At 43.3% G+C, this 15,229-nt stretch overlaps 1 protein-coding gene across 1 annotated transcript; it reads left to right on the top strand.

The window, feature by feature from the left end:
- Nucleotides 1-1,224: 1,224 nt before the first annotated feature.
- On the top strand, nucleotides 1,225-14,632 carry LOC110083730 (cytochrome P450 3A24). The gene is made up of 13 exons (XM_020802416.3): nucleotides 1,225-1,386; nucleotides 2,339-2,432; nucleotides 2,581-2,633; nucleotides 3,139-3,238; nucleotides 4,761-4,874; nucleotides 5,290-5,378; nucleotides 7,591-7,739; nucleotides 8,121-8,248; nucleotides 8,477-8,555; nucleotides 9,363-9,511; nucleotides 11,969-12,195; nucleotides 12,746-12,908; nucleotides 14,128-14,632. Exons 1-13 carry the CDS (start codon nucleotides 1,316-1,318, stop codon nucleotides 14,221-14,223), a joined length of 1,512 nt encoding a protein of 503 aa, XP_020658075.3. The 5' UTR covers nucleotides 1,225-1,315; the 3' UTR covers nucleotides 14,224-14,632.
- The last annotated feature ends 597 nt before the right edge of the window (nucleotides 14,633-15,229 follow it).

Genomic DNA, 15,229 nt, shown 5'->3' with positions numbered 1-15,229 from the left:
ACTAGGGGAAATGTTGCATAGAAACATAGTATACTAATGACAACTAAAACTCTGGGGACCAGAAACGTAGGTTGAATGACAACTGAATGGGCCCATATTGAGATTCTCATTCAGCCGTAGCTGGGTAGCTCACTGGATTGGAGTACCTGGTTATGGAGCCGAAAGTCAAGAGTTGAGTTCTTCCATGTGCCTTGTAAGACAGTGGTCCCCAAGCTTGGGCCTCCAGATTTTCTTGAACTACAACTCTCAGAAGCCTATACCACCACTTCTGCTGGCCAGGATTTCTGGGAGCTGAAGTCCAAGAACATCTGGAGGCCCAAGGTTGAAGACCACTGTTGTAAGAGATGACCCATCATGTGTGGCCTTGGGCAAACACAACAGTCCCAGCATTCCCCTAGAAGAAGAGGAATGGGAAACCTCTGCTGAGTGTTAAGTGGCTGAAATCCTGTTGCTTAGTTAGCCACACTAGAGTAGGGCTAATTGAATCAACGCAACCTACAGAAGAGGTTCTGAGCGACCGGATTCCAGCCTGTCCTTAGATGTCTTTGACAAAGGTTACTATAGATTGGAATCAACCCAATGGCATGCAGTGATGATGATGGTGATGGTACTGATGCAGATCATGTCCCTTGCTAGGTTTCGTGTGAATAATTTCTACTTCTCTGTGTCACCTACCTACCTACCTACTGTGAAGTTAAAGAGAGTCCTTGACACCATCCAGTGAGCTCCTTCTTTGGAGAAAAGACAGGTAACAAACACAATAAGATACAGAAACATCTTTACCGAGATGAAGTTTTAACAGGTGCAAGTCAGGCTTAATTCCCCTGTGAAACATAGTGAGTAACACAGCATTGCTACAACTCTTGAGTGTGTCTGAGGAATTTTGGTCCATACCACCAAATTTAAGCAGACACCAGGACCATTCAGTATGCTTTGCCAAGTGCAACGGGGCTTGCTCCTGAGTAACGAATAGAATTGAACGGTGTGTCTGAAAACAGACATCCTTGCCAATAAGGGTTTCTGTCATTTGACCTGAATAGTGGAGTAATTAGGAAATAACCCAGAGCTGTCTTCCGAGAAGTTCCTGTTTCCACAGGCCTGGCTGCCAGGATGAGTCAGGAGGGACTATAAAGCGGTCCTCTGAAGAGGTCACGTTAGTCCACTCTTTCATAAGACTTGCCCAGGAGGAGGAGCTCCCAAATGAAAAGGGCAAGTGGCTGAAGCGAGCAGAAACGGCCCTCTGCTCATCACCTCGGAGAGGAACAAAGCCAGCCAGCCAGTACAGGAGGAAAGGAAGGCGTTTTTCATCGTCAGAATGGGCTTCTTTCCCTCCTTCTCCCTCGAAACCTGGGCACTCCTAGTCATCCTCTGGGCCCTTCTTCTGCTGTGAGTGTGGGAAGGGACGGAGGGAGGCGGGAAGGGGCTGTGGGAAGGGAGCACCGGCCTCTTTGGTGAAAAACCTCTGCGGAAAGGAAGATGTTTTGATGCTTTAAAAACTCTGTTTGGAAAAGCCGTTGTTCTGTCGGGAGACCTTGTGGTGAATTGATCAAGCCTTTGAAATCTGGAACTAGGCTGCTTAAAAATTCTGCTGTTTCTAGGTCTTATTATTCCTATTAGTTGTCTTTGCTGAGAATATGATGGGACTCAAGTTCTGCTTTTTTGCACTGGGAGCTCTCCAAAGCTTTCTGTATCCCTCTTCCTGCTTCATGCTTACCAGACATGAAACAACCTGGTCTTTTCCCGGAAACCCTCCCCTCCCCATGTTTGCAGGAATGAACTAGCAAAACAGAGCTTTTTTTGAAAGTCTACAGGCAGAAATTCAACAGGGGTGGCTTCCTGCAGCTGGAGATTCCTGTGTGGGAAGGATGATACCCAGTTTCTGCTGGATTTTATAGCCCATTGTGCCTCCTGAGATAAAAGCCTGACTGTGTAGTTACCCCGACAAGCTGCGCAGCCCCAGGGCAAATCCGGGAGGAGGGAATGGTAAAATGCTCCTATGTAATTCTATACCTAGAAAACCCTGCAAAAGGTTGATATTGGGATTGCTTTGACAGCATACATCACACAAAGGGATAGAGGTTTTGAATTCTAATCATTGTTCAAGAATAGGTTTGAGTGGCTGGCCGAACAGATGGCAGGGGCAACAAACAGGAACCATGAATGACATCAGATTGTGTTGGTTTCCTTTCCTGCACATGGCAGGGTGGGAAGATGAACTCAGAAGACATGCCCATCATGGGGAGGTTGGGGACAGTGCCCGGCGTTTATCCACAGAGGCCGGGAACAGCCTTGGCAGGAGACGAGGCCGGATGAATGATTTCTTTCTTTGTCTTTTCAGCTATGGAATCTGGCCCTTCAATTTCTTTAAGAAGCTGGGGATCCCTGGGCCCAGGCCTCTGCCCTTTGTTGGGACTTTCCTCGAATACCGACATGTAAGTATTTGGGGGCAGGAAGACCCTGCGTCCCTCCGAGACTCTTTCGGTGCCCCCTCTGTGGTCAGTGCAAGGACAGGCTTAGATTGTTTTCTGTTTTCTTGCTCTGTGCTTCTCTGACATCTCTTTTTATTATGTACTCTGGCAGGGGATTATTGAGTTTGATGTGAAGTGCCATCAGAAGTATGGCAAAATCTGGGGGTAAGTATCCAACAGAATGAACCCCTTTCCCCACCAAGAGAGATCTTGAAAATGTGGTTCTGGGGGTGTCTGAATATTGCTCAGATGTTGACCTCCCTGATTTCTGTCCACAACAGACATGCAAAGGCATGTCAGATTGAGCTCGGAGACCCAAGCTCTCACCGTTTATTTGCTACCTGGATGTAGTTTGTGGGTCAACTGGAAGTTGATTTGGGTGGGACTGAGTACAGGTCATCCAGACACTGAAGGGGAAGGAGAATATTTTTAAAACGTCTAATAACTTTTTTCTAACTTGTTTTTAATTCTTGGTCTTTCTTTTTTTCATAAATTGTGAGCTCTCTTGAATCCCACTACTGGTTGAAAGCTGGAAAAGTAATATAATCAATCAATCAATCAACCAGTCAGTCAGTCATTCAGTCAATGAGTCAATCAATCAATTAATCAATTGATCAATGAATGAATGAATCAATCAATAACATTACTATGACTTTTTTGTTGCAATTAGAATTTTTGATGGCCGACAGCCAGTTCTGGCTGTCCTCGATCCTACCATGATCAAGACCATCTTAGTGAAAGAATTCTACACCCATTTCACCAATCACCGTGTAAGTAACCACAATGGATCTTTCTCCGATAAACTTAGGTGTACGTAAGTCCTTGTTTCCCAATGGGTACCCAGTGTGGTGTAGTGGATAGAGTGACAGCTTAGGTCTCCAGGGACCAGGGAGCAACACCCTGCTCAGAACTAGCTGGGGATGTGGAACTTGTAAAGCCATTCTTTAAATGTCTCACCTTGAAAGGCCTATTAGGTTCATTATAATTTAATATAATATTACCTTATACACACTTGCATGCACCAACGCCCCTGAACGTTCATTTAGATTGTTATGAGGCCAAAGTCTTATAAAATGAATGGCATTCTTGTTTTTTCTTTCTACGTCCTTATCAAAAAGCAAAGTTAAAGTAGTGTTCATCTTTCCACCCCCTTTTTAACAGTTCTTTTGTACAATATATGGTTATTCTCATTAGTTTCCACATCTATTTTTTTTTGTTAAGCAACATTTTCAGCAAATGTAACTTACACAGCAAAACAAACAGCACTCCATTTTTTCTTTATTATTGTTTGTTCACATAGCATAAGCATCGTTTTTCACCTTCACGAAACTCAATGAACTTGCTACTGCCATTTTATCTTAGCAGTTCTCTTTCTACCAAAACTAACCAGCTGTGTTTTGTTTTTATAATAAATTTAGATCTCCACTGTGGTTGGTTTTAAAAATTACTTTCACTCTTAGGCACCTTTCTGAGGCCCTTACCTTTTTTAAAAAATGACTTTTCAAATTTTTAGTGGTACAGTTTTGCACTCCATTCAAATTATTTGCATTATATACATTATAAATCTCTCTCTCTCTCTCTCTCTCTCTCTCTCTCTCTCTCTCTCTCTCTCACACACACACACACACACACACACACACACACACACACACACAGTTTTCCTGAAAATAAGACCTAACCTGAAAATAAGCCCTATTATGATTTTTCAGGATGCTCATAATATAAGCCCTACCCCAAAAATAAGCCCCATTTAAGTGAATCCTGTTTTCCACCCTGGTGCATGTCTGTAAAATAAAACATCCATGAAAATAAGCCCTAATGCATTTTGGAGCAAAAATTAATATAACACCCTGTCCTATACTTTCACATATTTATATAAAAAAACCCATATGACCCCTTGGCAGAGAAAACGTGGTGGCAGCGGTGGGATATTATTTTAATGAGGGAAAAGCCTTATAAAACTAACGGCATTCTTCTTTTTCCTTTCTACGTGCTTATCAATCAGCAAAGATAAAGTTGCATTCCATATATTTTTTACTGCCACACATTTTTATAAAGAAATCCAGAATTGACAAGATAATGTCAACATTTTAGAAATGCAGAGCCAGAAGGGACCTCACAGATCTTTGAGTCTAGCCCCTGTCGAGAAAGCACAGTGAGGAATTGAACCCCCAACCTCTAGCTCTGCAATCAGAGACCTATACAATATATAATAATGTAAAAGAGAAGATATGAATTACAGACACAACTCAATGCTCATTATTATTTTCTCTTACGGTTTGCATTACGAAGAACTATGGTTTGAATGGACACTTAGAAGCATCGGTATTCTCGGCCCCAGATAACAAGTGGAAGAGGATTCGCACAGTCCTATCTCCCACTTTCACCAGCGGGAGACTGAAGGAAGTAAGTTATGACTTCTGTCTCTCTTGGATATCATACTGCCTAAGAAGTATTTTGGCCAGTCTGTTTCATAGATTCCCAGCAATCATAAAACAACTGAAATCCTAAGAAAGCAAATCCGCCTTGAGTTTAGCATTCTGTCATAGAAATAGCTTTGGACTGTCATTGTAGAACGAAGGGCTTGATTGCTTTTATATTCTGTGTGAAGGGATGTATTAATTTTATCTCACTTTTTGCTCCATCCGTATCTCACTAAATGCATCAGATCCTTGGGGGAGGTCCTTCTCTTAGTGCTGTTGTGTTTCCAAAAGCTGGATCATCAGAACAATGTGATGCTGACTGCAGATCCACTGCAAATAGCTTGTTGGTGGCGGTGCCACTTAATCAATGGCATCTTAGATTTTGATCTGTGTTCCAGATGATGCCTATAATCCTCCATTATGGGGAACTCTTGGTGAGGAACATCCAGAAGAGAGTGGAGAACAATGAACTCATAGACACAAAAGCGTGAGTAATCTTATGAGGCTATGGCTGCCTATTTTGGTGTAGGCATCCTTCAGTCTCGAAAGACTATGGTAGCGTGCTCTGTATGGAGGACTTGGGACAGCGTCTGGTGTGGCTGAGGAGGCCAATTCGAGAGTTACAATCTCTTCCACACTGAAGACAAATCCAATCTGTCCCCTGTCCATCTCCCTGGTTTTGCTTCCTTTGTGACTTCCTCTTTGCCTTGGCCTGCTGGACAAGGGTCTCTTCAAATTGGGAGAGGCCGTGATGCACTGCCTGCCTCCAGGCTGAACGATCAGATGTCAGAGTTTCCCATCTGTTGAGGTCTATTCCTAAGGCCTTCAGATCCCGCTTGCAGATATCCTTGTATCGCAGCTGTGGTCTCCCTCTGGGGCAATTTCCCTGCACTAATTCTCCATATAGGAGATCCTTTGGAATCCGACCATCAGCCATTCTCACGACATGCCCAAGCTAGCGTAGACGTCGCTGTTTCAGTAATGTATGCATGCTGAAAATTCCAGCTCGTTCTAGGACTATTCTATTTGGAACTCTGTCCTGCCAGGTGATACCAAAAATCCGTCGGAGGCAACGCATATGGAAGGTGTTCAGCTTCCTCTCCTGCCAGGCACAGAGTGTCCAGGACTCACTGCAGTACAGGAGTGTGCTCAGGACACAGGCTCTATAGACCTGGATCTTGGTATGTGTTGTCAGTTTCTTATTGAGCCATACTCTCTTTGTGAGTCTAGAGAACATGGTAGCTGCTTTCCCAATGCGTTTATCCAGCTCGACATCTAGAGAGAGGGTGTCAGAGATGGTTGAGCCAAGGTACACAAAGTCATGAACAACCTCCACTTCTTGTGTGGAGATGGTAATAGAGGGAGGTGAGTCCACGCCCTGGCCCATGACTTGTGTTTTCTTCAGGCTGATTGTTAGTCCAAAGTCTTGGCAGGCCTTGCTGAAACGATTCATGAGTTGTTGGAGGTCTTCAGCAGAGTGGGCAACAATGGCTGCATCGTCTGCAAAGAGGAAGTCCCGCATGCATTTCAGTTGGACTTTGGTCTTCGCTCTCAATCTAGAGAGATTAAAGAGCTTTCCATCTGATCTGGTCCGGAGATAGACACCTTCTGTTGCAGTTCCAAAGGCATGCTTCAGCATGACAGCAAAAAAGATCCCAAAAAGTGTTGGTGCGAGGACACAGCCCTGTTTCACTGCGCTTCGGATGTCAAAGGGATCTGATGTTGAGCCGTCAAAAACTACAGTGCCTTTCATTCCATCGTGGAAGGACCTGATGATGTTAAGGAGACGAGGTGGACATCCAATCTTGGGAAGTATTTTGAAAAGGCCATCCCTGCTAACCAAGTCAAATGCTTTTGTAAGGTCTATGAAGGCCACTAAGAGTGGCTGTTGTTGTTCCCTGCATTTCTCCTGCAACTGTCGGAGGGAGAATACCATGTCAGTGGTGGATCTATTAGCTCGAAATCCACACTGTGATTCTGGATAGACTCTGTCTGCAAGCACCTGGAGCCTCTTCAGCACAACACGGGCAAGCAGCTTCCCTGCAACGCTAAGAAGAGAGATACCACGGTAGTTATTGCAGTCACCCCTGTCACCTTTGTTCTTGTACAATGTGACAATGTTTGCATCCTTCATGTCCTGTGGTACTCCACCTTCCCTCCAGCAGAGACAAAAGATTTCATACAGTTCGGTGATGATGATCTCCTTACCGCATTTCAGCACTTCAACAGGGATGTTGTCCCTTCCAGGTGCCTTGCCGGAGGTGAGGGAATCCAAGGCCGCATTTATTTCTGCTAGGGTTGGTTCGCTGTCCAGCTCTTCCAAGACAGGCAGGCACTCAATGTTATCTAATGCTTCTTCGGTTACAGGGAAGCAAATCACAGAGATGCTCATGAAAGATCTCAGAAGAAGAATAGCTGCCATTTTGTATGCCTCTGTTTGATTTCTGGATGGAGCTCTATATAAATACGGAGGATTAATTTGAGAGATCCTCTTACATGTGCAGAGTAATTCCTTTATTTACTCTCTGAGAAGGCTTCTACCGTTTGATTCTCCTTAACGTGTATAGTACTTCGAGTAAATGTCTCTGAGAAATAAAGGCATGATTGTTATTACAAAAGTCTGTTTTTCAAAAAGCTCTGTTTGAAATACATTGTCATCACATGAAATATGTTTGTGCTTTCTTCATCTCTTTTTCCAGTATTTTTGGGGCCTACAGTATGGACGTGACATCCAGCACTGCCTTCAGCATTGACGTAGACACTATAAACAACCCTGGTGATCCTTTTGTCAAGAAGGTCCAGAAGCTATGCACGTCAAGTCTTGTAAATCCACTGCTAATCTTGACTGGTATGAAGAACCACATCCTAAAGCATTTTGATCCCTTACTCTGTTGAAAAAAATGCAGTGGATTGCAAGGTGGTGACTGAGCTTTCGCTTATGGATTGCCACTCTGTTTACCCAGCTCTTGCCTGTCCCTTGATGGTCATTATGAGCCATCACAAACCTTCAAGGCAAAACAACACAACCCTCCTTCTTATCCCTTTTTCCCCCCAAGATGGAGGGAAAATCCTTCGGCGAAATATATCTCCTCAAGTTTCATGTTTGAGGTTCTCCTGCCAAGAAAGTGATGGGTTGTAACAAGTATCTCATCATTTCTCTTAAAAAGAGCTAAGTGGGACTTCATGGCGGGCTTTCCCCTCTAAACAATCTCTTTGTTTTTCTCTTAAGCTGTGTTTCCATTCCTCGTACCATTGCTGAAGAAACTAAACTTCACCATCCTATCTTCTTCTGTGATGAATTTCCTCATGTCCATAGTGAAAAAAATCAAACACCAGCGGCGAATGAGTCAGCATATGGTCAGTTCAACCTCTTTTGTGGTCTGCTACAGATTCATCATTAAAATGAATTTCTTAACTCCTTAATTTAATTTCTTTAAAAAGAAATGAATATCCTGCCTGATGACCACCTGCCCTAAACTATGTTGAATAACTTTCTGATTCTTGAATACCTCTTTGAATTTCAGGAACAGTGAAGCATGTATCTGTTCATTCTGCTAACCGCGAACTCTCTCTGTTCCTCTGCAGGGGCGGGTTGACTTTCTACAGCTAATGGTGGACTCCCAGATTTCAGGAGACATCTCTGATGGGGCAAATTCATATAAAGGTAAACAGAAAGGCAGCAATGGTAGCTTGTTGCAGGTGCTCAAGTGCATCCTGGACAAGAAAAATCATTCAAGGTTTCACAAAAGACAACACTGAAAGATTTTGACATTGAGCATATCAATTGAGAAGCTCTCACTCAAACTCAAGAGCTGTTCTCAAACGGGAGGCAAAAGTATTTGAAATACAAAGAATAAAAAATGCAGAATGGAAGAAAGAATTGAGAAAGCGAGGATTCCATTCCCATTCTTTCCAGAACTCTAACGTTCCTCACCTTGGGAATAACACCCAGAAATCTAAAGTACAGGAAATAAAAGGAGAAGTGCAGGAAATGGAGAAGAGGAGATAGAGATTCTAGCTAGCTCTTTTTCTTCCTTCCTTACAAAGTAGAACAATGTGCCATATTGATCCTGCCAGAATGAAGCAGAGAGCAAGAGGCAGCCGTGCTGGGGAGGAAACATCTCCATTCCTCCATTTAGAAAATCAGGGAGAGTCAGTCCTTCTCCTTGTTGATTAAGAGCAGCCCCACAGATGACAGCACGGGTTTGAGAGAAAGGAAGAGTCAAGGATAAGAAATGTGGAAGGACCAGAGCTTCAAAAAGAAAAAAAAACATAACCTCCCTGTTCTCAAAAGGAGAACTAATCCTGATCCATGGGTGTCTGAACCTCCTCTTAAACAAGAAAAATAGGATGTATAGATGACCTCTCAATTCATTACACAGAGCTTATAAATGTTGAATTTTTGTTATTGCCTGATTCCATGTAGAATTAATTTACCTCTGTATTTTTTTTCCTCCTTATTAATTTTCAGCTCTGACTGACGAGGAGGTTTTGGCACAGGCCATTCTTTTTATTATTGCTGGTTTTGAATCCACTAGCAATGCCCTTACCTACCTGTGTTACTCTCTGGCCACCCACCCCGATGTCCAGCAGAAGCTACAGGAGGAAATTGACAACCAGGTAATAGTAGTAGCCGTCCTTCCGTCTCGAGAGACAAGGGTCACGTGCTCTGAATGGAGGCCTTGGAACTGTATATTGTGTGGCTGAGAAGGCCCATTCGAGAGTGACAGCAATCCCTTCCACACTGAAGACAAATACAATCTGTCCCCTGTCCGGCTCCCTGATTTGGCTGGTTTCAGGACCAGGTAAAGGCCTCAGTGATCATCATCATGTCTCATATTGTGAACAACAGGCTTAGTGATCTGAATTTTGTGGAACACAATTTTGCAATGTTTTCTAAACAAAAAAGTCCGTGCCTAGCTCTTGATTAGTGAGATAATCTTGAAAGCATTAGGCTACTCTATCTCCAAGACCTAAGTAATGGTAGAAGAAGAATTTAATAAAAGCCACCTGGGGAATCTCTTTGAAATGATTGGTCCTAATGCCTACTCACAGAGTAGAAGTAAAATAGAGTTTAGTGAAGAGTTTAGTAAATCTGGACAGGAGATTCTGCAGACTGGGGGCCAAAACATTTACTCTGGAACTCCCTGCCTGTCCTTCAGAGGCAGAGAGGTTTAGTAGCATCCTCCCCATATGACAGATTTCCTGACCTAGCATATCTGTTTGAAGGAGTTTTTCCGGAGGAGTTTGTTGAGTAAGTGCACTGTTAATGTTGGATTTAAAAACTCAAAAAGGTTGCGCAAATCAAATGTTACTAATTAGGGAAGCGGTGATACTTTTTCTGATACGAATGACTTCTTTTTTGTTATCCTTGTTAAAACTTGAGAAGCTGAATGGATGAAGATTACTGAACGCTGCTAAAACAGTAGAATGAAATTTTCCGTGGGTTATTTTGGGCTACAAAACCCCATAACTCTCCTTTTTACCTAACATACACCTTACAGGCAGCAAAATGTGGATCATCTGGGAGAAAAGTTTCAGTAAGGTATGTGGTTCATTTTGATGAATGAAAGAAAGCAGACAAAAGATGAATAGAGACTCGTATTTTGAACCTCATGTAGCTGGAGCTCTGCCAATCCCTCCACAACCTGAGCAAGAATGTGATGAGACACCAAGAGAAAAGGGGACATTGATGGAGATGTCGAGGCTGTTGAAATGAGGCAAGATTGGTTGTAAATGGGTTCCTACAAAAATATGGGAAGACGTCAATGAAACCTTTGCTCCTCTTGTCTAGCAGAGCACAATAAAAATACTCCTGAGTGTGTTGCAGCTTCCAGTAAGACGCAAGTCAAGTACCTTGATGTCAAGACTGCATTTCTACAAGAAGAAATTGCAGAGTAGCTGTACATGGAGATTGCCACTGGGCTTCATCAACCAGAAACATCCTGATTTTGTATGTAAACAAAAGAAAGGCTTGCATGGGCTTCTAATGCCTGGAAGGAGAAATTGAAGAAGATGCATCTACTACCATAGGAATAAACACAGAAAAGTTAATCAACTAGCATAGAATCATTGCACAGATGGGAAGAGAGTAGGACTCTATCTGAAAAGGATGATAGATTTTAAGTGAAGAATGCCAGTTATTCAAAACCCATCGCTTTCAGGCCACACTGATGCAGGCTGGGAAGAGAACAATATGGACCACAGTCCCACTAGTGGTCCACTGGTGGTTTCCTGTTCATGTATGGGGCTGGTCCTACTTTAATGGACCAGTCACCAACAAGAGGTTGGGGTTTGCCTTCCACCAAGTCTGATTTCATTGTTCCAGCTGAAGCATGCAGAGATCGGCCCTGCCAAACACATGGGCGTGAGATACCACTTGCTGCATTACCTAACCGAGAAAGGGGTCATCGAGATGATCTACTGCCACAGCACAGAGAGGACAGCAAGCATCTTCTCCACCAAACCTCTTCTGAGAGACTGCTTCCACAACCTGCGTAGCGAGAAAGGACTTCAAGAGGGCCTCCGCATGCAAGTCTGAGAAGGGGTGTTGCAGATTTATTTATAACAGCACATGCTAGGGGTAGTTTGAGTAAATGGGAGGGGCTGATGGGACTCAGGTGATTGTCTATGCATGCAACATGAACCAATAATCCGTTCCCGTTTGTATAATTTACAAGGAGCTCTCTCCTCTCTCTGTGTTTCATCCATCCCTTTTTTCACTTGGTGGCTGTTGCTTCTTCCTATTGACCTGTTCAGTTGGTTGCTAGAATGTGTGCAGTAAAGAAAATACTGTACACAAGTCTGTAATTTCAAACACATACAACTAAAGAATCATTTTAAAATTTTTTTTCACCTACAAATGTCACAAAGTCAGTTTTTGAGAATTTAAGTAAGGAACGGGGTCACTCTTGGAACCTGAAGCTATTCTCCACTGTGGACCTGTGTCCTTGCACTCTGTAGCAGAAAGAGAATTTTACATGAAATTTAACAGATTGATTTTCCATGTTCCATGATTCTGGTCCGGTTAATATTTCTAGAATGCCTCTGAAAGGCTGCGCTTTCTGTCCTTCACAGACTCCTCCCACCTATGATGCAATTCTTCAGATGGAGTATCTTGACATGGTGGTCAATGAAACGCTCAGGCTGTACCCTCCAGGCGTGAGGATTGATAGGGTCTGCCGAAACACCGTAAATATCCATGGGGTGACCATCCCCAAAGGAACTGTGGTCGTCATCCCTGCTTTTGTTCTGCAACGTCTCCCAGAATATTGGCCAGAGCCGGAAGAATTCAGACCCGAGAGGTGGGTGGCAAGCAATCCTAGGAATGTCCTCAATGAAAATCGGTGATTTCTGCTCCTCTAATTCAACAAGAGTAGGCCCGTTGAATCAATGGGGTGAATAGAACTGTAGATGTACCATTCCAAAAATTCGCTCTCGATTTGGAACAAACTATTTAGGCACAAGAGACCATTATATGGCCGGGGATTTGGTCATGCCCTCAGCCAGCAATCCTGAAGATAGGCACTGTAGGAGGAAGACTGTTGCCTGCTTCTGCTTTTCGTGAGGTCCAGCAAGCCACTTCTCCCGTGCAACTCTGCCCTTCCTAAGCAAGAGAGGGACTCAAGGGGCCTCCCGCCGGGGTCCTGAAGGACAGATGTACGTAGATTGTTCTTACAGTGAAGGAGAGGCAAACGTGGTAATAAACATGGTGCTTGTGGTATTCCACAACCAGGATCAGAACTACATTTATTTATCTGAAGAGCCCAGCCTTTGGATCTGCCCTTAGATCTGACGAAAATCAGCTCCTTCCCCTCCTAGCTATTTTCTCGCTCTCTCTGGATTTGCACACAGGTTCAGCAAAGAGAACAAGGAAACCCTTGACCCGTACACTTTCCTGCCCTTCGGAGCGGGTCCCCGGAACTGCATTGGGACGCGCTTTGCTCTCCTGGTTTTAAAAGTGGCCGTGGTGGTCCTGCAGCAGAAATTCTCCTTCCGGACCTGCGAAGAGACGCCGGTAAACTACAAAGGCTTCTGTCTGTCTGTCTGTCTGTCTGTCTGTCATAAATGTGTGCATGCATACACACACACACACACAAACACACACACATTTAGAGAGACAGAGAGAGAGAGACTGATGGACAGAGTGACAGACAGACTATATTTTTATGCTGCCTTTCTCCTGAAGATGGTCCCAAAGCAGGTTGCTTCAGGAAAAAAATAATATTTAAAAGCTAAAAACAGTAAGTGTATAAATACTTGAAAAGAATCTAACAATTACCATAATAAAACATTAAGCAAAATCAATACGAAAACCAGAGCAGAAAGGCCCAAGCATCCTCACTCAAGCAGCCAGTCATTAAAATAAAGTCTGCTTGACGAGAAAGGCGTTTGTTTGCTTGTGGAAACGCATCAAAGAAGGGGCCAGCTTGGCCTTCCCTGAGAGGGAGTTTCAGAGTCGAGGAATAGCGGCTGGGAAGGTTGTCTCCTACATCCACATCAAACACACCTGTAAGGATAATGAGACCAAGAAAAAGGCCCCACCCTGTTTATCTTTAATACCTTGGCAGTTTTAGAAAAGGCAACGTGGTCCTTGAGATATCTTGGATCCAAGCTGTATGTACACACTGAGAGAGGGAGAATATATATTCTCCCTCTCTCAGTCTCTGTCTCTGTCTCTGTCTCTGTCTCTGTCTCTGTCTCTGTCTCTCTCTCTCTCTCTCTCTCTCTCTCTCTGTTTTTTTCTCGAGAGAGAGAGAGAGAGAGAGAGAGAGAGAGAACACACACATGTACATACGAGAATCACAGCTCTGCTAGACTGCTTAACTGCTTATATGTAATTGTTCACAAAAAGGAAATGTTGTTGTTGTTGTTCAGTCGTTTAGTCGTGTCCGACTCTTCTTGACCCCATGGACCAGAGCACGCCAGGCCCTCCTGTCTTCAACTGCCTCCCGGAGTTGGGTCAAATTCATGTTGGTCACTTCGATGGCACTGTCCAGCCATCTCGTCCTCTGTCGTCCCCTTCTCCTCTTGCCCTCACACTTTCCCAACATCAGCAAATAGCCAGTTCCAATCCTGAATGTGTATCTCTACTTGATTGTTTTGCATCATTTGCTCCCAGTCCTTGGGGAGGGCAAGTTAAATCTTGCTGGTCAATTAGCTGTTCAATCTTCCATTCTGTAATCATTTTTTTCTCCATCTCTCAACTCCATATACCTCCCCCCACACACACAAAGATTGCCTTGGAACTTAACAGCCAGCTCTTCGTGCAACCAAAGAAGCCGATCAAACTGAAGTTCGTTCCCCGAAAGGCTGCTGGATCGGAGGACTAGAGAAATAGGAAATGGCAAGGCGGCCGATGCCACAGCCCTCCTCCTGCCTCGCATCCTTGGGTCGCCCGCATGAACAGAAGGACCAAAGTCTGCAAATGGGGCACCATGTTTTCCAGTGCTCTCCTTCGCATCACTCAGGACTAGTAACTTGAAGCAGCAGAATTGAAAACAGGACATTGTAATTTTTAATTTCAAGAATATCACTGAAATCTTATCCTCATAGATTAAATGCATAACTCTCTGCTGAGATGTAAACCTATTTAATTAGAAAAACACAGACTGTATAGAATTGTAACTTTTCTGAACTTAGTTTATATACATATGGTAAATGAAATTTATAGGTGAAGGATTAAGAATTAGAATGAATTTTTGCATTTTAAATTAAACTTAATCACACCAGGTTGACAAAGTGTTTGTTTTTAATTCAGCTTATTTATTTATTTATTTATTTATTTAATGATTTAACCAATAAAAGGCCCAGTGCTACTTACATCATTAAAAACACAATAGTGGAGGCTAAAAACAGACTATTATTCAAACATCAAGGAGAAATTTATAATATGATGTTTAAAACATAAGGTAAAAACATTTCTAAAAACAGATTTAGGAGCAACAAAATATGAACCATCCTGTTTATGACCTCCTAGAGAGTCAGTCACAAAGCAGAAAGGTCTTCACCTGATTGTGGAAGGACAGCAAAGATGGGGCCACTTTGACCCAGCGTTCCTTGAGGGAGTGGCGGGCACTGTAGGAGGAAGAACACTGGTTGCTTCACCCTTTAACGAGGTCTAGCAAATATCTTCTCCTGTTTGTTTCTGCCCATTCCATGCAACGTTGCCATTCCTTAAGTCACAGATAGACTCGAAGGACCTCTTGGTGTGGTCTTCAGTGACAGGTTTATGTAGCTTATCCTTGTAAGAAGGAGAGGTACATTTGGTAATAAAAGTCCCCTGCCTTGAGCTTGAGATAAATAAATATATTTATTTATCTCCTTTGAAACCATTCT

This window comes from Pogona vitticeps, chromosome 13, assembly GCF_051106095.1.
Source record: "Pogona vitticeps strain Pit_001003342236 chromosome 13, PviZW2.1, whole genome shotgun sequence".
Lineage (NCBI taxonomy): Eukaryota > Metazoa > Chordata > Lepidosauria > Squamata > Agamidae > Pogona > Pogona vitticeps.
Note: the sequence above shows the minus strand (reverse complement) of the source record. Positions and strands in the feature narration are given on the sequence as shown.

Bases quoted from the DNA above. Each gene is read 5' to 3' on its own strand.
- LOC110083730 (XM_020802416.3), top strand. From the start codon at position 1,316: ATGGGCTTCTTTCCCTCCTTCTCCCTCGAAACCTGGGCACTCCTAGTC. The intron at 7,740-8,120 runs GTATGAAGAACC...TTTTCTCTTAAG, and splicing joins TCCACTGCTAATCTTGACTG to CTGTGTTTCCATTCCTCGTA. The intron at 9,512-11,968 runs GTAATAGTAGTA...TGTCCTTCACAG, and splicing joins AGGAGGAAATTGACAACCAG to ACTCCTCCCACCTATGATGC.